At 40.3% G+C, this 23757-nt stretch overlaps 1 protein-coding gene across 1 annotated transcript in view; it reads right to left on the bottom strand.

The window, feature by feature from the left end:
• Window positions 1–23757, bottom strand: part of MTA3 (metastasis associated 1 family member 3) — a 200378-nt gene that overhangs the window by 7089 nt on the left and 169532 nt on the right. Inside the window, exon 18 of the mRNA XM_061625370.1 lies at window positions 23222–23376. Coding sequence (XP_061481354.1) covers window positions 23222–23376 — 155 coding nt within the window. The remainder of the gene's footprint in view (window positions 1–23221; window positions 23377–23757) is intronic.

Below are 23757 nucleotides of genomic sequence, written 5' to 3'. Positions count from 1 at the left end.
TCCATCTAACATCAAATGATCATTAATGCTAAAATCATATTCCCACTTACCTAGGAGTAAGCCCCGTTGAATTCCATAGGGCTTACTTTTAAGTAGACATGCCTAAGTTTGCACTGTTAATCATTAACAGCCCCTCCCCCAACCCCAACCCCCATAAAGGAGCAATACATAAAGAAAATGCATAGGTATAATTATATACAAACAAATCATTTCTAAGGGGTCATTAAATCAACTTTAGATATTCAAACTTTGAAATGGACAGTTGAATCAAACTCAAGTCAAACTCACGATTTTACTCACTGAGTTAACTCACAGTGGACTTAAGTTAGTAATCACTAGTTGAAGGTCATTGATTTCAATGGGTTTAATTCATACTTAGATACAACCCATAAGATACAACTGCATTAGTCACAACCAGCCTCCAAATCTCCCATACTTTTTTGTACTTAATTCTCCTTCCACAGCCTGTTCAATCAATTCCCTTTCTTAGGTCTCACCTGCCTTTTCCAATGTTTTACCAACATCAATCTTGCTGCTATTAGGAAGCAGAAGACTGACTTCTGAATATTTATAGGATTATCTTTCATTTAATGAAATAAACATAACAATGAATAGGGAATCAGTTGTAAGAGAGAGATTTTGTTGATGTCAATTTTCATTTTCAAGTATTGAATTGCCATTCTGCATTTTCACCACAGACTTTCCTTAATAGATTCTCTGAGTAGAAGCACATTTCCTTCCGAGTTAAAATGCCTCCTCTGCTAAGGAAAGGTTGCATAAGAGATAGCTGAGGAACATAAGAGATAGCTGAGGCCATGTTTGCAGGACCACCACTTGCGACCAGAAGCAAGCCAACAATGTATTTGTTTGTCCTAATAGTTTTAATACTTTCTAAACAAAATAGGCAATGCATGTTCAGGTTGGGAACACTCACTCTAAAAAGGTATGCTGTCTGATTAAGAAAAGACTTAACTAATTAAATAGTCATATTTGAAACGACTTTTGAAAAATTAATCATGATGTTTGCTTTCATCAGTATGACAGGTAGGGATGGGGCAGAAATTCTGTTTTTGTTTGCATTTTGATGAGAAACTTCTCAAATCAAAATGCAAAACAAAATACAATTTATGCTGTGAAATTTGCATTTCTTCTAATTTTGCGATCAATTCTCCAACACAGCAATGTGTGCAACTCTGCATATATTAGGGGAAAGTGTGCATTATCGAAAATAACATACAAAATGCCTTATATTAGGAGAAATTGTTTGCAAAAATGTGCATAGTAATCAAAACTGTATATAAAATGTGTATTTAAGAAGATATTTGCACTAAAATGCTGATGGATTTTTTATTTTTAAAATCATCAAATTGGTGCAGAAATGTGGAGAACTGAATTTAAGATGGGAAAAAAGGGAATCTGAAATGGAAAGATTTGTTCATCCCTTCACAGGTCTTTGTTATAACTCTTGAAGATCCTTACGGTAGTGCTTGAAAAAGATGTGAAGCTGTTTTTAGGAAGCTGCTTTTATAACAAATCAAATTATTGTTCTATGAAACCCATTATTATCTACACTGACTGGCAACAGCTGTTCAGGGTTTCAGACAAGGGTTCTCCGCAGCCCCACTTGGAGATGTGAGGGACTGAAGCTGGGACATTTTGTATGACAACATGTGCTCCACCACTGAGCTACTGTCCTTCTCAACTCCAAATCTTGTAAAATTTTATAACATTAAAAGTTTATTGAGACTGATGTCAGAATCATCTATTTAACACCAGGGTAATATGCTCTGAGCTCTGATAATGACTGTAGTGTCATCAAGTCTGGAAAACAGCCCAACATCTAGAGCAAATGCCATCAATATCTACCCAAGAAACCCTTTCATCTACCTCTCTTTGTTCAGGCCTTCATGGAGCACTACGAACACAGACTTTACAAGGGGAGGTGGGGTAGGAACTCAAACAAAATGTCCTATGGGGCATTATTGGTCTGACTGTAAGACTGTTATAGATGACAATCTGAGTGCTTTACAATTTATGATATTCAAGAGCAAATCCCCAGGGGTGTTGCAGAAGAGCTGGAGCATCATTTTAAATATGGGAAAAGGCTGCTGCACACAAAATGAGATGCTGTTTTGCCAATATCGAGGGAGCTCCTCTCCTCTCCTGATAACGTTTGGCAGAACCAGCATCATATTTGTTCAAGGAAACTAAGCTCTATGAACAATTAACAACAGCTATTGTTACTTTGGGTACTTCTTACCAGGCTCATTTTTAAAATGGGGCACTACGATTACTTGTGGCATCTGTGGCACAGAGCACCTCTCACCACTTGCCTCTAGTGCACCAACTGTGACCTCTTCTGGACAAAGACAGCTTGGTTATAACCACATTGATCACCACATTGATTAGGTAATCAATAGTTAGATTGTCAGATCTCCTGCAGATCAGTTACTATCTTTCAGAAAAACCTACCTCACAGAGTTGTTGTGGTGATTGACATGGAAGGAAGAACCATGTAATCTGCCTTGAGTCCCTTGGAGGAAAGGTGAGATATAATTTAAAAAACAAAACAAAAAAACCACCCTCCTGATTAGATTACTGTAATGCGTTGTGCGTGGGACTGTCTTTTGAGACTGTCCAAGAACTGCAGTTAGTTCAAATTACATAATTATTGCTGGTTATTATCACTGTAATGTAATGTCTGAAAAAGATGTTGCTTTAATAAAACTGCCTTCATTCCACTTTACATTTAAAAAATGTTTTCAATAGTCTTTTTTTTAAGGTATTGGTTTGCTGCTTTTTTCAGGCCAAAGCCTTTCGGAGGAAGAATGGGATAGAAATGTAATTCATAAATAAATAATGCTATCTGTCTCTGTACTGTCAACACTGATTGGCAGCGGCTCTCTGGGGCTTCAGATGGAGATGCCAGGGACTGAACCTGGGATCTGCATACAGAGCATGTGTTTAACCACTGAGCTATGGCCATTTAATATTAATAGAAACGTACAACACAGCACATAGGGCTTGTCCACATGGGAGCACCATATACACTCCTTTCACCTCTTAGTTTGGTTAGAGTAGTTCACAGCAGGTTCAAATCGATCTGCAAACCAAGTGTTTTCCAACCATGTCAGTATGTTGGATTAATCCTAATGTTTGTTTGTGGTCCCGCCTTCTCATTTGACATTCTCACTTCCTTCCCTTGTAAAACAAACAGGGCATTTGTGATTATGCACTTCCAGAGGAGTTAGAAAAAAGAGCAGAGTGAACTGACTCTACATTGTTTATTGTATGGATCTCTGGAAAGCTGTACATCCTTAAAACTGACATTCCAAATGTAGATTCTATGTATGTGGTATCTATGTGCAAATCTGAGGGACCACTCACACACACACTCCTCTATTCGGGAGTGCACTGAAATAGTTATGAACATGGCCAGAAATGAACGCATGGAGGAAGTAGCAGGTATGGAAAGGGCAGTAGCAGATATTGTCCATTAGTCCACACACCCAAACAAATTAACCCTGATTAGGGTTGCCAGATATCCAGTTTTTCCCTGGAGACTCCAGTTTTTGGGGGTCCTCTCCAGACTCTTAGTTTTCATTTTTTTTAAAAATTAAGTTCCTAGGTGGTCTGGGTCAAAAGATATAAACTAAAATATCAGCCCCTCCACACAACTTCTGTTAGTACTGCCTGCTCTAATCCCTGCCTTTTCAGGTTTTTAGCCAATAAGTGAAGTCAGGGTTGTGATTGACAAGATTTGTTAACCCCCAGGCAATCCCTAAACCCCATTTCAGGTTCTAAGAACAGTTTCCTTTTCCTGCTTGTCTCATATCAGGAATTCAGTAAATATATAGCTTTCAGCAGCATAAAGAGTACTTTCTCTGTACAGGATTGGGATTTGCTTTTGAGTAAACATGCATAGGATTGCACTACAACAGAAGATCACAGCAGGATCTTGGTAGGCAAAAGAGTACATGCAGGTTTTTTTAATTTCTTGCAAAACCTGGCGTCTTATACATTTTATCTATCAAATAATTTTGAACAGAAGTTTTAAAAAGTGTACATGCTGCAGTGTTATACTTTTCTAATGAAGGAGTTTAAAAAGGTTAAATTTTACTGGACTGTTGAAAAGGGCAGTTTGTCTTATTCATAACTTGTTTTGAAAACTTTCCCAATATGAAGCTTTTCAGGGAGTAAAGCTGCAATGCTAATTCCACATACCTGGGAGTTAACCCCACTGAATTCAGTAGAACTTACTTTTGAGTAGACATGGTTAGGATTGTGCTGAAAATCAATGGGAATTGTGAGTGAACATAGAAAAGGATTGTGTTGTAAATCTCCCCCCCCATCCTTTTTTTAAGCAGTTAGGTGGGGCTTATGTAGGTGTCACTGCTTTTATTTGGCAGGAAACAAATTTAAAATAAATGTTCTGCAATGGCCAACTGGTTTTGACAATAGACTATTATATGGGGTGTATGTATTTTTACATCTCCAGTGTGTGTGTATATGGAATATATCCAACAACCCTGTGCGGTACGATTGAAAACCAAGGCAGCTCAAAACAAGAAATAAAGACATTTAAAATCCAATAATCATAAATCAAGTATAAAACAATTGCAAAACAGCTTAAAGTGGCATGATTCTAAATTTTGGATTGGGTGAGTGAAGTTCCTTATCACTGAATTGCAGTCCTGTGCATGCTTCCCTGTCTGAGTAAACCCCATTGAATAAATTCATGCTTATATAAGTATTTCTTCATACTATCTTGATATGTATCTGATTTCACACTATGGTTGTAAATTATTATTTACAAATTATTATTACCTCTACATTTAAGTGTGCCCTTCTTCCTAGGGGTGGTCATGGTCCCCCTCTATTGTTTTCACCCTGAGGGGCAGATTAGGTTGAGAGACTGCGTGTAGCCCATGGTCACCCAGTAAACTTTGTAGCTTATTTCCATTTTAAATTTTAATTAAAATTTTTTATATGCAGGCAAAGTTTATGAAGTATTGCAGATCCACATAATGCATTTAAAGCAAATCCAACTGCTATTTAAAGCACGACTTCCTCCAAAGAATCCTGGGAAGTGCAGCTTCCCCCTCACAGTTATAGTTCCCACCGCCCTTAACAAACTACAGTTCCCATGATTCTGTGGTGGCATTCATGTCCTTAAAAATGTATGTTGAATGTGCTTTAAATGCGTGGTGTGGATCTGCCCTAGTATGCTGTGCGGTCATTAGTGAATTGAAAAGAACAATTTTAAGAGACACTTTTTTAAAACAGGGCTGTAGCTTAGTGGTAGGGCACATGCTTTGCATGTAAAGGTCTAAAATTCAATCTCAGGAAGAGACTATTGCCTGGAATCCTGGAGAGCCAATGCTAGTCCATGCCATCAGTCCTGAGCTAGATGGTACCAAATGGCCTGACTCAGTATAAAAGAGGAAAGAGACTTAAGGGCCACAGTGACTCTGAAATTTATTTATGTATTTTATTTACAACATTTATATACTGCTTTATTGTAAAAACAAATAAACCTCAAAGCAGTTTATAGAAGGAATTAAAGCAATGAAATTATTGGCAGCAACAGTTAAAGACAGGTATTTTAAAACATTCAAAATAATAAAACCAACAATGAGTTAAAAACAGATAAAAAACATAACGCCTGGGTAGGCTTGCCTAGACAAAATGTTTTTAGCAGGTGTCAAAATAAGTACAATGAAGGCACCTGCCTAATGTAAATAGGAAGGGGGTTCAAAGCGTAGATACTGCCACACTAAAGGACTGATTTCTTACAAGTACTATGTGGAACTCGTAACATGGAAAGCACACCTTGGACTTGGCCTGGTAGCAAATCAGCAACCAGTGCAGATTTCAGCACAGAGATATTATGTGCTGATAGGGTATCACTCATGTCAGCAATTGTGCCGCAGCATTCTGCACTAACTGCAGCCCCCGGGTCAGGTTGTGCTGCCTGGGGATTTCTGTGACCTTGGTTGCCTTGCTGCCAGAATTTTTTTAGTTTGGGTTAGGAACTCTGATTGGTTGCAGGATGCTGAGTTTTCTGTCTTACTCAGAGGAATCTTGTTGTAGCTGTTATGGTATGTCATTTAGGAAATAATCACTGTATTTTGTTTTTCTGTTTGCCTCTGAGCTTACTCCCTTAGATCAGTAGAAGCAACAACATTGGTTCCATGTGGTCAGCTCAACCCCGATGATGCACCTTGTTATTTGCAAGATGGTTTGTTTCTTGCCCAACAGTGGTATAAGAGAATTCACATACTGGGAAGTGTGGGTTCAATTGCTATTGTTCCCAAGCTACTGCCTGTGAAGACAGACCAAACCAAGGGTTTTTTCTCTGTCAATTATTACTCACTGGAATTGGGTTGGCTGTCAAAGTGAGTTTATATCAGCCCACAGAGTAGGCAGGAAAGAGCAGAGAATCTTCTTAAGTCTTACTCATTTCTCAAACCACTCTGAAGTGAAGGGTCAAATCTGTAAAGATGTTTGGAGCAGCCACGCTGAAAGGCAGGCAGGGCATTCCAGGAAAGGGGTTGCCAACCCTGCTTTGATATCAATATCTTTGCAGAGGACCCCTAGTCAAGCCTTATCAACAGCACAATCATAACAATATCTACTCAGACGTAAGCCCTATTGAGTTCTATGTGGCTTAGTCCCTTAGTAAGTGTGTTTAGAATTGCAGCCTTCGGTGGCATCCGTCTTTACTTCTGAGTACTCCCATCTAATCTCCACAGCACTAGGCTTTCTTCCTACAATGGCCTTGTGGTGACTGGCCTGGCCTGAGGGCACTTCAACCATTCTTTCCAGAAGCAAGTAGGCTAGATTAAATGTTTCTTACCCAGGCTTTCTAAGCAGGTGAAAAGAAATGATCTCATCACTTCAGCTGGACCAAGAAACACCCTCATTTAGCTAAGATTAATTTCAAATCAGATAATATTTTTTGTTTGAGTGGTATGCTCCAAGCAACTGTGGTCAATGCTTAATGTATCATGCTTAATGACATCACTAGGGCCCACCCCATGACATCACTATGACACTCCCTATTACATCACTAAGGCACACCCCCATGACATCACTAGGGAAAGGAAAGACATCACTGGAGAAAGGAAGTATGTTCCTGCGAGAGGTGAGTGCGTCCATCCGTCCTAGAGCTCCAAACACAGCAATTAAAGGGTTAAAATACTAAAGATTGAAGAGGAAGTCCAGAAAGGCTCTCCAAACTCCCCTGTTAATCTCTGTAGGTACTTGAGTTTAAAAGGGAAGTCAGAGAGGTCGTCTATGCTTCCCTGTTAATCTCTACAGAATTAATCCTTTAAATGCCCTTTCACTTTGATCCTAATTCGTACTTTTACATCAATTCAAAGTGGATGCAGCTGAAGTAAGCAGAAAAAACCCAAACATGGCTCAGGGCTGCATTCCAGTTGGATAGAATGCTAGTGGACTGGGATCAGCCATCAGACCCCAACCTTACCTAGATATGCCTTTGGTTTGATACAACAGGGCTCTTATTATATTCTTAATTCAGCTTCCAGATGGCAATTAGGGAAGGTGATCAAGAAGAATGCAGACAAACTAGAACAGGTTCAGAGGAGGGCAACAAGGATGATCAGGGGACTGGAAACAAAGCCCTATGAGGAAAGACTGAAAGAATTGGGCATGTTTAGCCTTGAGAAGAGAAGACTGAGGAGAGATATGATAGCACTCTTCAAGTACATGAAAGGTTGTCACATAGAGGAGGGCTGGGAACTCTTCTCGATACTCCCAGAGTGCAGCACACGAAATAATGAGCTCAAGCTGCAGGAAGCCAGATTTTGACTGGACATCAGGGGAAACTTCCTAACTGTTAGAGCCATACAACAATGGAACCAATTACGTAGAGAGGTAGTGGGCTCTCCAACACTGGAGGCATTCAAGAGGCAGCTGGACAGCCATCTGTCAGGAATGCTTTGATCTGGATTCCTGCATTGCGCAGGGGGCTGGACTTGATGGCCTTATAGGCCCCTTCCAACTCTACTATTCTATGATTCTATGATTCTAAGAAGGTTATGGTGCAGCAATTGCAAGTACTCTTGGATGAAACAGATTATCTTGACCCATTCCAGTCTTGGTTCAGGCCTAGTTAGGGACTGAATTGGCCTTGGTCGCCCTGATAGATGACCTTCATTGGGAGAAGGACAAGGGGAGTGTGACCCTATTATTCTTACTTGATCTCTCAGTGGCTTTTGATACCATTGATTATGGTATCCTTCTGAACCAACTTGGTGAGATGGGTATTGGAGGCACTGTTTTACAGTGGTTCTAATCCTATCTCCAGGGTCATTTTCAGAGAATAGCATTGGGTGATTGTCTTTCGGTCCCCTGGAAGTTGTGCTATAGGGTGCCACAGGGTACCAACTTGACCCCAATGCTGTTTAACATCTATATGAAGCCCTTAGGAATGGTCATCAAGAGATTTGGGGAGAGGTGTCAGCAGTATGCTGATGATACCCAGCTCTATTTCTCTGTAACATCTGGATTGGGAGGGGCTGTACAAGCCCTGGACCACTGCCTGGACTCTGTGGTGGGCTGGATGAGGGTTAATAAACTGAGTCTGAATCCTAGCAAGATGGAAGCACTGTGGGTTGGTGGTTCCCGATTTGGCATGATTGGTCAGTTGCCTGCTTTGGATGGGGTCATACTCCCTCTGAAAGAGCAGGTTTGTAGTCTGGGGGTGCTCCTGGATCCATCTTTATTGCTAGAGGCCCAGGTGACCTCAGTGGCTAGGAATGACTTTTACCAGCTTCAGCTGTTAAGACAGCTACGGCTGTTTCTGAACCAGGATAGCCTGACCACTGTTGTCCATGCACTGATAACCTCCAGCCTAGTTTGCTGTAATGTGCTCTGTGTGGGGCTGCCCTTGAGGTTGGTCTGGAAGCTGCATCTGGTGCAAGATGAAGTGGCGCAACTACTCACTGGGGCAGGGTATCACCAACATGTCACCCCACTGCTGAAAGAACTGCACTGGCTGCCCATTAGCTACTGGGCCAAGTTCAAGGTTCTAATTTTGGTATACAAAGCCCTACACAGCTTGGGACCAGGGTACCTGAAAGATCGCCTTACCCCTTATATACCTAGTCAGTCACTGCACTTTGCAGGTGAGGACCTCCTGCAGATACCATATTTATCAGGAGGTTCGCTCCACACAGCATAGAAAGTGGACCTTTAATGTTATGCCACTGACGCTTTGGAATTCCCTCCAGGTGCCATCTCTGTTATCTTTTTGGTGCCCACTGAAGATCTTCCTATTTCAACAAGCCTTTTAAGTAGAGGCCTTATTCCAGTCTGCGGCTGTGCTAGAATTGCTTTTTCAGATGTTTTTAAAGTTGTTTTTTAAGGATTTTTTGGGATATTTTGTTATATGTTTTTAAAGATTTTTATTTTAATATGTTTTAGAATGTTTTGGGTGTTTTTGTTTGCTGCCCTGGGCTCTTTCTGGGAGGAAGGGAGGAAAATAAAATAAAATAAAATAAATAAGGAATGCCAGGACATTGCAAAGAGAGACACAATCTCAGTGGTCTTTTTGGCACCTATACTAGTGAAGACCTTCCTCTTTCAACAAGCCTTTTAAGAAGAGACCTTGTCACAGTCTGCATATGAATTGGAATTGTTTTAAATATGTTTTTAAAGATTCTTTAAAAAGATGTTTTTAAAATGTTTTAAGATGTTTTGTTATTAAGATTTTTTAATGATTTTTTAAAAGATGTTTTCAGTGTTTTTTCACTTGTCTGCCACCCCGGGCTCCTCCTGGGAGGAACGGTGGGATATAAATTTAATAAATAATATAAATGCAGGCTATGACTCTCTCACACAACTTGACTTTCTTGTCCTTATAAGTGAAATTGTGGATAAGCTTTTTAGCACACCTTGATTGAAAGCTCGCAGGGCCATCAGAGAAAATGACTTTAAGAAACCAGTTCACTCTGGGCTGTGCTCATTGTGTATCCCATTGCTTGGGCATTCAGAAAAAACAGACACCTGGGTCTTTCATTAGGTATTTGAGACTCACTATCCAAGTTACCATCTACACAGAGAAAGCACCTACAATTATAAAAAGAATAGGGAAAGTGAGAAAAAAGAAAAACCAAATTAATATACTTAAGTCGATGAGGCAGCCTAGCATTAAGATTTGCAGCTACAATTTCTACGGGAAGAATCCAATAAGGCAACAGGTACTTTTAAATTAAAATCATTACATACGTGCCAAATTTTACTTTGAGATTTAAACATTGCAATATTCAAAGCTACTAAATTTTATCTAGGTTCACTGTAACACTGTTCAGCATCTAGCCCCTTGGTACTTTATTACAGTCTTGTGTATATGCCAGCCGTTTTATGTGATTTCTTGTACAATGAAGTTTGCCTGGCTGCAAAACAAAGTAATTCTAACCCCCTTGGTGTGTTCAACTTGTACAAAATTGCAGGCACACTTTGGAAACTTTTCCAACAACCTTTTAAAAAAATTGTGTTTTGCAGTATTTCGAGTGCGACAGGCTTGAATTGATGAGCTACGTGATCTGCAAGTTTCCATACCACACTAAATAGCTAACCCTCTTAGACTAAATAAAGTTTCACTTGTCTGTTTAGGCAACCATTTTGATATAGATTGTTATGAGACAACATCACAAAGGTCCTCCTGGAGATTCTGGGGAGTTTTTTGAAAACAAAACAAAACTCCAAGGAATTCGGAACAGAGTAGGATTATCTCATATTTATTTGTTACATTTATATCCCACCCTTCCTCCCAGAAGTTGTCGAGGGTGGCAAACAAGCAATAAAACACTAACAACATATTTTAAAAACATCTTAAGAACAAGTCCATTACAGATGCAGACTGGGATAAGGTCTCTACTTAAAATAATTGTTGAAAGAGGAAGGTCTTTGGTTGGTGCCGAAAAGGCAGTAGAGATGGCGCCTGTCTAATATGGGGAGTGAATTCCAGAGTGCAGGTGCCACAACACTAAAGGTCTGTTCCATTTATAGACTGTTTACTATCCAAAGATCTCAGAGCAGTTTACAATAAAAATACAATAAGTACAATAGAAACAATGTCAAAGGATTTACATAAAAATAGAAAACAAATACATAAACAATACCCATACACATAAATACAATACAAATATAAAGTCAGAGAGCACTGCAAAGTATCATGATGTCAAATTCCAACCAACATAGCATGACACATATTCATTTAACCATCTCACTCTCCATCCATTTCATACAACCACTACAGTCATTCACTACCTCATACACTACCTCTGTCAACCAAGCACTCATACATAAATCACTCGCACTCAACAATATTACAACTCACATACAAAGGATACTCTGCCATCATTGAAGCACTAATGGGCTCATGCCCCACATTCAATGGACCATGCAATACTCCTCTCCTGTATCTCACTTGAGAGGGGTCCAGTTTTATACCAAAGCAGGCTCTCACCCTGGAAGACTACTCCCATCCATATAAGGAGTGAGACAAATTTTCAGGTATCCTGGTCCCACGTGATATAGGGCTTTATACACCCAAACCAGCACCTTGAACTTAGCCCAATACTTACTATACCTACTGTGATTCTCAATGCATGTTCTGTCTTACACAGGAACAAAAGAAACTGACTTAGGCCACTACTAGCTCAGTATTTCCACACTTCATGTGGAGCTGCCCTTGAAAACCACCTGGAAACTTCAATTGGTACAGAATGCTGCCACTAAAACCTTGACTGGGGCCATGTGTTGGGATCATGGGAGCCAAGTGGGCTTCCCATAGGCATCCCATGGTATCAATGTACTATCAATGTACTGGTTACAGTTTGTTTCCAAGTGCAATTCAAAGTGCTAATTATCATCTCTAAAGCCCTATACAGCTAGAATTGAGCTACCTGAATGACCATCTTCTCCCATGTGATGCTGCCCATCCAAATGGGCCCCTCTTGCATGTGCCATTGCCTTCTGAGGCAACACAGGAGAGGCCTTTCTAATGGCATCACCGTGTATGTGGAGCTCCAAGAGATTACCTTCCTCTCTGCATTCTGCCATCATTTCAAAATGTTTGTTTTTAAACTCAACTTTTAATTTTCTGGCTGTGTCAGAGGCAGTATACTCTGAATATCAATTATTACAAATCAGAAGTTGCACTCAGGTCAGGTTTGCAGTCTTCCCAAAGAAATCTAGTTGGACACAATGAGAACAGGATCCTGGACTAGATGGACCTTTGGTCTGATGTAGCAGGGCTCATCTTATGTTCTTATGCTGATTAATTTATTTATTGTTACCCCTGGATCTCTGGGCCTCTTCTTTATGTTGCTTTTCATCAGATTATTGTTTTTGGTAATTGTATTAATGATGGGCTTACTGTTATCGTTATCTTGCCATTTGTTCTTATATTTTGTTAGTAGCGATTCCTCTGAAGGGGCGACATAGGGCATAAAATACTTGCATAAATAAATAAATAAATAATCTCTAGAGTAGCCTTCTCTAACCTGGGTCTCCAGCAGTTGTTGAACTACAATGCCCATCATCCTTGACCATTGGTCATGCTCACTAGGACTGTAGGTCAACAACTATCTTGGGATCTAAGGTTGGCTGCTGTAGAGTCTGACACCAACAGCGATGTGATATTTTGTGTTCTGAGCCAACAAGGCTCAATGTGGCTTTCCCCAATAATCTCCATTTTACACAGTTGGGTGAATTGGCCCTTAGAGGTAATATTTTGAGGCATTTACATGACTTACTCTGAGAGGGGAAGTTTTGATACAGTCCTGTAGATGTCTACATAGTATATAGGTTTGAAAAGAAATCATTTGGAAGTACAGAGCCATCCCCAAACCCAAGATACATAACAGAGGTTTCATTCCAAAGCTGTCCAGGTGCAAGTGGAACATACTTCCATTCATTCTATGTTCCCCTTACAACTGTTCATGCACCCCCAATATCAGCTCCAGAGGACTGGATTCCATCCACAGCATGGGAGACCTCAGAGGGAATTGAAAAGAAAAAGCTATTCATTCTCTCTCTCTCTCTCTCTCTCTCTCACTCACTCTCTCACTCACTCACTCTCTCACTCACTCACTCACTCTCTCACTCACTCACTCACTCACTCACTCACTCACTCACTCACTCACTCACTCACTCACTCACTCACTCACTCACTCACTCACTCACTCACTCACTCACTCACTCACTCACTCACTCACTCACTCACTCACTCACTCACTCACTCACTCACTCACTCACTCACTCACTCACTCACTCACACACACACACACACACACACACACACACACACACACACACACACACACACACACACACACACACACACACACACACACACACACTGTACAAGGCTGGATGGACACTTGAAGATGACCTCCTAATGGCTGGAGTTACATTGCAACATTTTATGTAGGTACCACTTGCCTAATATTTTTAAAGTAGTTTGATATATATATATATATATATATATATATATATATATATATCAAACTACTTTAAAAATATATATATACCTGTATAGCCTCTAGTAAGGCACATTCATATGTGTACCAATGTAATCTATCAGAAGGGCTTACTCCCAGGTAAGTGGGTACAGGATTGGAGCCTTGAAATCCTGATCTTGAGCAACATGAAAAGGTGTCAAGAGCTGTTGTTTAAACTTCTTAACCTCAAAACCACTGAATCTCTTATTCATTGGAATAAATTGGTAACATGCTTATAATAGTCTTCTTTTTTCCATTGGATCAGTGAAAGACAACCAGAAGAGGAGTAAGTGGTACTTAAAAACTATTTCCATCCCCCCCCCTTGGGAGGTTTTCATATATCTCAAATAAAAGCAGAAAAAATAATTAGCACAAACCAGTATTATAGAGCTGGAAATCAATTATTTTGGAATTAGGGTTACCCTGAGAACTATACCCTGAGAACTATAAACCGTTTCTGCAATGTGAGGATACTACTGTGAGTCCTCTTAAGTGAATTTTTAGCATCAAAAGGTAAGCTGTGCAGACTTATTAAACTGAAAGTCATGTGGCTGTTTTAGTGAATATGCTCCCAGTGGAGTTGACACTTACCGTAAGAAGGTTTCTAACTGCTTCCGCACTGAAATGAAACAAGCATTGAGTCATTCAAGAGTCGTTCTAGACACAAATATTCTTATTGGCCCACTGAAGGAAAGTCTTCAGCAGAGATGGAGAACCTGTGGCTCTCTGAGTGCTGTTGGACACCAGTCTTGTCAGCCCCAGCCAGCACAGTCTATGGTCAGGAATGACACGAGTTGTTTTTAAGATGCTTTGTGTACTTTATCATCTGTTTTCAACCTGGGCTCCCTTTGGGAGGAAGGGCGGGATATAAATTTAATAACTAATAGTCCAACAACAATTAGAGGGCCACAACTCCCATGATCCCTGACCATTGGCCATGCTGACTGAGGCTGCTGGGAGCTGGAGCCCAACAACCTCTCTGGAGCCATAGGTTCCCCATCCCAGGTCTACAGAAGCAACTGGCTGATTTATACATGGCTCAGCCAACCATGTTCACACTTTGCTCAAAACTATAAAATGTTAAGAATGATGCATCAAGTAGTATATCTGACACAGAAGATGGCCAATGTTTCCGTCCTAAACACACTTCCTAGGGAGTTAAGCCCCACACAGCAGAACTTACTTCTGAGTAAACATGCACGGCATTGCAGTGTAGATTACCAAAGTGAGGAAAATATTATTTATTTCACATATTTGTATCCCACCTCTCCAGCTCATAAGGTGTTTAATGCAGCGTATAACAAATCATTAAAAACAATGCTTAATGAAATGTTCTGCATGTTCTCAATAATTTATGGATACTGGCTATGGATTTGTAGAGGAGGAGAGGAATCCTCAGCAGAGTCTGAGTCAAGCTCTTTATCTGTACAAGGGGAAAACAACAAACTTATTTTTGTTTGCAGTCGTTTGCATCCTGAGCACGTTAGTTGCCTTTCCACCGCTTTGGGGCACTTAAACGTTCACTATGAAGTACATAAGGATGTCCTTTAAAGGATGGCCATTGCATTTCACTGCCACTTTACTCTTTTCACCTTTTAAGCTCTAGAAGGTGGAAACTTTTCTTCTCTGAGGTATTATTAGACAGGTGAGTGTCTTCTCTCCCTGCCCACCCTGATTCCTCTCTGCTGCACAGGGAATGAAGGATGAGAGAAGAAGATGGATAGGGAGGATGTGGTAGTGATTTTTTTTTAAAGGTGCAGATTTTGTTAGTGACAGAAAGTTTTTCAGCATTTGGAGACCACAATGGGAGACATACAGTACAGACAAGATGGGAGTTTGAGATTACAGGGAAGAAAAACTCTTTACAGCTCCCAAAAGGTATGTTCAGTTTAAAAACATCTGGAAGGCACCTCCAATGTAACCTATCCACAACAATTTCCAGCAACATTACACATTTAAAACCAACAACTGTATTTAACTCCATTCCTTTTGCTGCTTGTTATATTCAGAAGATAATTTTTCTAGAATTCTGGGTAGTTACCACCTGAGTCAGTGAAATGTCTCAAGTGGTAACTAGTAATGAAATCCTGGTATTAATAATAGCCAGTGCCCAACATAATAAGTCAGTGTCTCACAATCATGACTGAAAAGGTGTGAGATTTAGGCTTCAATCCTGCACCCACTATCTTGGGAGTAAGCTCCATGGAGCTCAATGGGACTTAGTGTAGACATGTATAGGATTGCACTGTTAGTAACCAAGACTCATGTGATACTGAGATTGGCTCTATGGCATGTTTGTGGGAGCACGCCAGGGGTACATCATTGTTTCCTGAAGCGAACACGTAAAGTGCTAAACAGAGGTGCATGACCTATGTTCAGGAGACAAGACCAATCAGGGAGTTGTATCCAACATTCCACTAAGTGAACATTCCGTCAGTTCCCCCCTGCACCCTCCAAATCTGTTCTAGGGGTTCCCCCCAACCCTCTGAGGCAAATTGGGGGTTTGCCACAAGAAATACCAACGTAACTAATGTATCATCACCAAACAGCATTACTCTGTACAGTGGAAATCCATTTTTAAAAATGAACATCAGTTAACCACTGTCTTATCTGGGTTCTTTATTTTCCACCTAGTTTTGAAACCTTGGGGGAGGAAGGCTACCCTGTTTTCTCATTTTTTGCTACCTCCAAAAGGACTAGAAACCTACTACTTAAGATTCTCTGACTCCCTGATCATACCCATCCCATTTGGAGAATTTTGATGTGTACACCAGCCCTCATTTGTCTGACATCACAATACTTTGTGTCATGACGATACCTTGATTCTGGGTTTGTTTGTTGTTTGTTTTTAGGGATACATTCCCAAATACAGGTTCTTCACTTGTTTGAGGAATCTGGAACTATTGCAGCCACGTTTCAGTGCAATGCTATACATGTCTACTCAGAGAAGTATGCTACCTTGGTTTTAATGGCTTGACCTGTAAGTGGGTTTAAGACTGTAGCCTATAGGCAATACTTTTGCACTTAAACTTATGGTACAATAAGGTTTGTATAAAGTGGTTAGCTCTGTGAGGTGCTAGTAACTATGGCTCATCATGACTGCCTTAAATAATGGTGGAGGACTACATAGCCTTAACACAGGAACAGAGGAACCTGCCATTTACTGAGTCAGACCCTTGGCCCATCTACCTTAGTATTATCTACATACAATGACAAGCAGCAGTTCTCCAGGACCGGGGAGCCCAGCCCTACCTGGAGATGCTAAGGACTGAACCTGGGACCTTCTGCATGCAAAGCAAATGCTCCACTATGTATTAGTAAGCTCCTACTGGGAGGAAGGGTGGAATATAAATCCAATAAATAAATAATATTGAATTATGACCATTTAATCACTTCCAACCATGCTGTTCTAAATTTACTACATGCATTCTATATGCATGTTTATTCTATATGTACAAATTATTGGGAGTTGGAGGTACTGCTTGGCAGTGGTTCCGCTCCTACTTGGCGGGTCGTCTCCAGAAGGTAGTGCTTGGGGAACATTGCTCGACACCGCAGGCTCTCCAATATGGGGTCCCGCAGGGGTCAGTTTTGTCCCCCCTGCTTTTTAATATCTACATGAAGCCGTTGGGAGAGGTCATCAGGAGTTTTGGAGTGCATTGTCATCAGTATGCTGATGACACGCAGCTCTACTTCTCCTTTTCATCTTCTTCAGGTGAGGCTGTCGATTTGCTGAACCGTTGCCTGGCCGCGACAATGGACTGGATGAGAGTTAACAAACTGAAGCTCAATCCAGACAAGACTGAGATGCTGTTGGTGGACGGGTTCTCTGATCGGATGGTGGATATATACCCTGTCCTGGACGGGGTTACACTCCCCCTAAAGGACCGGGTTCGTAGTCTGGGAGTCTTTTTAGACCCTTCCCTCTCACTTGAGGCTCAAGTAGCCTCGGTGGTTAGGAATGCGTTTTACCAACTTCGGTTGGTAGGCCAGCTACGTCCCTATTTGAGTAAAGAGGACCTTACATCAGTGGTACATGCTCTGGTAACCTCACGTTTGGATTACTGTAATGCGCTTTACGTAGGGCTACCTTTGAAGACAGTTCGGAAGCTACAACTAGTGCAAAATGGGGCGGCCAGATTGCTGACAAGGACCAAGCGGTCCGAGCATATAACACCTGTTCTGGCCAGCTTGCACTGGTTGCCAATATGTTTCCGGGCTAGATTCAAAGTGTTGGTATTAACCTATAAAGCCTTATACGGTGCGGGACCACGATACCTTGCGGAACGCCTCTTCTGATATGAACCGGCCCGTGCACTACGTTCTGCTACGAAGGCCCTCCTCCAGGTTCCAACTCACAGGGAGGCCCGGAGGGTGATGACAAGATCTAGGGCCTTCTCAGTGGTGGCCCCCGAACTATGGAACAGTCTCCCCGAGGAAGTACGCCTGGCGCCGACTCTGCTCTCCTTCCGGCGCCAGGTCAAAACCTTCCTATTCTCTGAAGCATTTTAAGTTACACTGATTTACTTTTAAAAATGTTTATTGTATTGGATTGTTGATTGTATTTTAGTATTATTTTGTTTTTCATTGTATTTTTATGCTATTTTATGTTCACCGCCCAGAGAGCTATTGCTAGTCGGGCGGTATATACATTTAATAAATAAATAAAAAATAAAAAAATATTTTTTAAAAAGGGTATAATATGATTCAATCATCCAAACAGCTTCATCGTTCATTTTCATAGTAACAGTTCATGCATTCTAGAGTTTCAAGAAAACCAAGCTGTCATTCAGATTCACATTGTTCCTGAAGGTCTGGCTAATGCAATATGATTTTTTCTATATTCTTTAGTTAAATAAAAACCAAGAGTGGCAATTTAGCACAATGAAGCCAGTTTTTAACATATAGTTATTCCATGCATTAAGCTAAAAAAAGAAAATTTACAATAAAGCCTACATTACAGCTATTTCATGTGGGGACAAGAAAGCCTAAAGTGAGCCTTTATACTAAATCTGTTAGCAAAACACTGCTAAATTAAGACATATTATATAGGCTCATACTACCTTGAAGTTCTTGAAAATATACAGAGAGAATAACAAGTGACAGCAAACTTTTGCCATACAAGCAGTTTTGGGGGAGGGGGGAGTCACATCCCAGCCCTCAAAAAATGATGGCAACAAGCTTGAAATGGGTGTGTATTCTTACACCTTCACTTGCTCCATTGGGTCCATGTGAATCACGCAATTTCTCATGATAAAGGAGATCTGGCAGTTGAATATGTATACTGAATCCAGGAAAAAAACATTGCGTTTTCACTGTTCAGACACAGTGTGTGTTTAATTAATGCATGGAGGAATGGGATGGTGATGGTTGGGCCCACCTCCAACCAATCCTACCTCCAGCCAACATGTCTTGATTATAACTTCTGACCAGCTCAATACATGGATGTTGGGGGTGGGCCTGACACAGATCATCTGCTCTGAGCCTCTAAATATAGGCTGTCAGTGATAGCTGTAGTCATTTAGCCACTCAGTATTGTAGTTCATCAGATGAGCAGAATGTGAACATGCCCTATGATCTATATATGCACGTGTGTATTCAGACTGAACTTTTGTCCTGTACTCATGCAACAATCAAACAGATACACACACAAAAGAGCCAATGTAAACTTCAGTACTAGAGAAGAAGAGGGAGGAGACTGAGGAAAGAATATGACTTGGGGAAGAGCTGATATTGAGCCCAAACATCCTGATTATTATTAATTTTTTTACATTATTGTTAAGGGCACGCAATAGCTTCATTGAGAGGATGGGCAGGATAAAAATTTAATAAATAAATAAATACTAGGACTTAGTAGTGGAGTAAATTATATATACTTTCCTTTCACAGTCCTGGCCAGCTCACTTTAACAAAGGAAAAAGGGGGGAGGGAAGTCAGAATATCTAGAATAATTCCACCCCAGATACTATGGTGCAATATTAGCACAGGGAAGCTGGAGTTAGCCAGCCTGAAGAACATATGTTTAACCTGCTAAATAATGGTTTCTGCAGTACAAAAGTGACATGCCTAGAAAAATTTTCCATGGGGGTTTACCATTTTCAAGGGAATACTGCAACGTTGCTATTTATGGAATGCTTTTCACATACAAAGTGTTTGCATTTTTCTTGGATGTATTCATGAAGCATTTTAAAAATGAGGGAATGGATGACGGACAATGGTAATAATACTGGAACTCAGGGGTCATGTGATGAACCCTATATTCTGATATAGATCAAAAGCACACACACACACACACACACACACACACACACCCAAGAGCATCTCTGATCAGACCGATTCTCTGGAAGTCTGAAACCGATAAGATTTCCTGTTTTCTTGTTCTCCAATAAACATTCTGAAATTAAATCTCTCTCTCTCTCTTTTAATTATACCACTTTTTTTTTTTTTACAATACCAGTTTGGATCACTCAGACCATGGTATTCCCAATCTCTATGTACTGATGTGAAAGCTGGACAGTGAAAAAAGTGGATAAGAGAAGAATCAACTCATTTGAAATGTGATGTTGGAAGAGAGCTTTGCGCATACCATGGACCGCGAAAAAGACAAATAATTGGGTGATAGAACAAATTAAGCCAGAACTATCACTAGAAGCTAAAATGATGAAACTGAGGTTATCATACTTTGGACACATAATGAGAAGACGTGATTCACTAGAAAAGACAATAATGCTTGGAAAAACAGAAGGGAGTAGAAAAAGGAGGCCAAAGAAGAGATGGATTGATTCCATAAAGGAAGCCACAGACCTGAATTTACAAGATCTGAACAGGGTGGTTTACAACTGATGATATTGGAGGTCGCTGATTAATAGCATCTCCATAAGTCGTAATCAACTTGAAGGCACATAACACACACACCCCAATTTGACATTAAGTGGAATATTATTCTATTTATTTATTTATTTTATATTAAATAATTAATTAATTATAATAATCCCACCAACCAGAGTGCCCAAATGGGCCTATGGTGTCAGGAGCTGCCGAGGCTAGAATCAGGCACTTTCAGTTATGTACGCAGCTGTGGAAAGCAAACAGAGTTGCATGTTGGAACACACAAGGAAGCTGCCTTATTATCTACTATGAATGGCACCAGCTATCCAGTGTTTGAGAGAGAACTCTTTCTGAGCCCTACCTAGACAGTCTGGGGACTGATTCTGTACTCTACCACTGAGCTATAGCCTTTCCCAGCATTTTCCTGGCAATGGAATATTGTCAGGCTCTGGGCTGGCCCTACCCAGGTTGGCCATTCTAGACAAGATAAGGGTTACAGAAAGCTTCCCAGCTTTTGCTGCAATCTTGTCTTGAGCATCAGGGATGTAGTTGTCTGAGGTGTCTTAGACCCCTCACTTTTTGGGGAGCAGGGCCCCAGCAGGGCCCCTATGTCTCCAGCATCCTGTGAGGAAATCAGCATGAAAGGGGAGAGTGTTAGCCACTGTGAAGGGTCTTCTAACATGCTTCCTTGTTCTTTCCAAGTGACTGGAGCCAATAAGAGTGAGAGGTGAATCAGCCACTGAGAAGACTCTTCTCAGTAGTTAACACTCTCCCCTTTTATGATGATTGGCTCCTATGGATGTCTGTTGTTGTGGGAGAAGGCATTAACAAGGATCTCATTCTCAGCTCAGCAGCAAAAAGGGGTGGAAGGGGACTGGCTGTGACTAACATAAAGGGACCCTGCACTTCTGAATTTGCCACTACACTACTGCTAAGCAACAACAGCCTTCCTGTTGTGTTTCTGTGCATCTCTCCCCTCATGGCTTGGTCCCTCAACTCTGACTCCTGGGCTCAACCCTTGCTCCTTGTTCAACTCTAAAAACTGCCTATAGCACAATCCCGACACAAGGGAAGGGTCAGGCCTTCAAAGAAAACAAAAGTCAAAATTCCTACTGGGCTAGCTTCTTGGCATGACCTAAGCTGGATCCTAGTTATTGTTTATTGTTAGCAGCGTAAAGTGTCTATAAAATAGGCAAGACACACACATTGAAAATACATAATTAAATAGTTAATTATTGACAGCATATTTATTTCCATCAGTGCAACAATTAATGTTTCACTGAGGTGGGGGGTTTCAAGAATCCCCTGAAATATGTGACTGTGTATATGGGCTCAAACACCTAAGCCAATCGAGTAAGTAGTTTTATGGTAACTATATTTTTCATACCAAGACTAGGTGCAGTACTTATTATGTAGGTCACCATCTTCAAATGTCAGTGATTTTCAAGTGCTGCTAAGCTCAGCTTAATCAGAAGATGTAACCTACAGAGGCCATTATCAATCTCCTAAGCCATGTTGGTCATTTGAACACCGAGATTTCAGAAAACTCTGTAAAAACACTCTGCTTCTTAAAAACAAACACATTGCATTATCAATATTAACCTGTGTTAAGTTTGTGTGGAATACAGATTCAAGATGAGCTGCCATTATTCAAATTTCCTGACATCCAGATGTACTATATGCATTCCCCAGTCCAATATCAATGTAAATCTAAGTAAACAAAACTCTTGGTAACACATATTACAATAGCTGTATGACACACTGGTGTTTCTTACAGCAAACATACAAACAAAATGTGGATTGACTGGCATAGGTTTCCCAGACATTTGTACATAGAACTTTATATATCAGTGTGTGTTACATTAATATTTAGATATGTTTGCTGGAGAAAGAACGGGCATAAGAACAGTTTCATATGGAGCAATAAAAAATGTGTGAAACTCTCATTCTTTCATACAACTGTTTATGCAATACCCAGAATGATATTCCTCCTCTATCAAACTCCTTTCAGACTATTTGGACAAATGAAGCTGTGCTGTAAATATCCACCCATATACCTGTGCATAGTCACACACAGAAAGAAGCATCTAAAATAAATCTGCCTGTTTTCCTTGCATTTTGAAGATTGGTTTGCAGCATCAAACCCTCACTGGGTGAGCTATAATTGAGGGATTTCCATGGCAATAAGTGCATTGGAAGCATCTGCACTCAGAAATCTTTGTGCTTGTAAATAAGAATGGAAGGACGTTTTAATAAAAAGGCTGAGCAAGTAAAGCACTTCACAAACAGGCTGCCTTTAGCTCTTTATACAAAGATATATCAAATAATGGTAGAGAAGTTATCAGGAGGGGGGGAAATCATATACAATAATCTATGACAGAACAGTATTCACCCTCTGAAAAGCCCACAACTTTTATATCAGAGAGAGAAAAACATATCTTCCTTTTAGCAGGAGTGAAAAACAATCTCTTAATTGCTAAATATGAGGAGAAATGTTATTCTTTGGTCACAGTAAAATATGACAGAAAGTTAAGAACTGATTTTATATGGCAAATTATCTCTCTTTCCAGCACAGAATAATTACATGAAGGATATTTTGTCTATTTGAGATGCTAATATAAAAAATGTTTGTTGGATGACTGTTTACAGCCTTCATACCAAATTAAATGTACCTATAAATATTACCATAGCACACAATGGAGACAGTTCCAGTGTACTTGACACCTGTGGGAGTCGACTAGTTCCACCATGTGCATAAGAATACATTTCGGCATTCTTAGAATGTTACCTAGCAATGACAGGAGCTGTCTATGCTCTTGATTCTTGCAGGCTGTTATCTCTCCACTTTCTCTTACCTGGTCTCTTCTGTAGCAATAAAGAAACCATCATCAGGAGCATTGAGCCAGTTTTGTCTCTGCCTCTTGAGCAACGGCGTAACGCTTGGCATAAGGTCACTTGTGCCGACTTGTAAATTTTTACCGTTAGTTGTATAGAAATCATGGGCCGCTTGCTGAAAGCATTACCGAAAAATAAAAAAAATCAGGAAAGATTTTAGAAACATGGGCTCCAATCCAATGGAGAGTGTTATTTTGTCCGTGTCAGAATAACAGCTCACCACCACCACCACCACCACCACCCCATCAGTGTTGGATCACAATGATGGACAGATAGCTCAGTCTATTTTCAGTCTGTGTCAATTTCACACATGTTCAATTTCACATCTCTTCTGCCCAGTTTTCTGCGGGTTTTTTTAATGAACCAAAATTAATTTCAATGGCAGCATTTCCCTCTAAAATACACATTTTGTTCACATATGCCTTTTATGAAAATTTCCCCTAAAATACTATTTGTTTGCATTTCCTCTTAAAATTTTTGTTTGCATTTCCCCTTA

Source organism: Rhineura floridana, chromosome 4, assembly GCF_030035675.1.
Source record: "Rhineura floridana isolate rRhiFlo1 chromosome 4, rRhiFlo1.hap2, whole genome shotgun sequence".
In the NCBI taxonomy this organism is placed as follows: Eukaryota; Metazoa; Chordata; class Lepidosauria; order Squamata; family Rhineuridae; genus Rhineura; species Rhineura floridana.
This window is presented reverse-complemented; position numbering and strand designations above follow the sequence as displayed.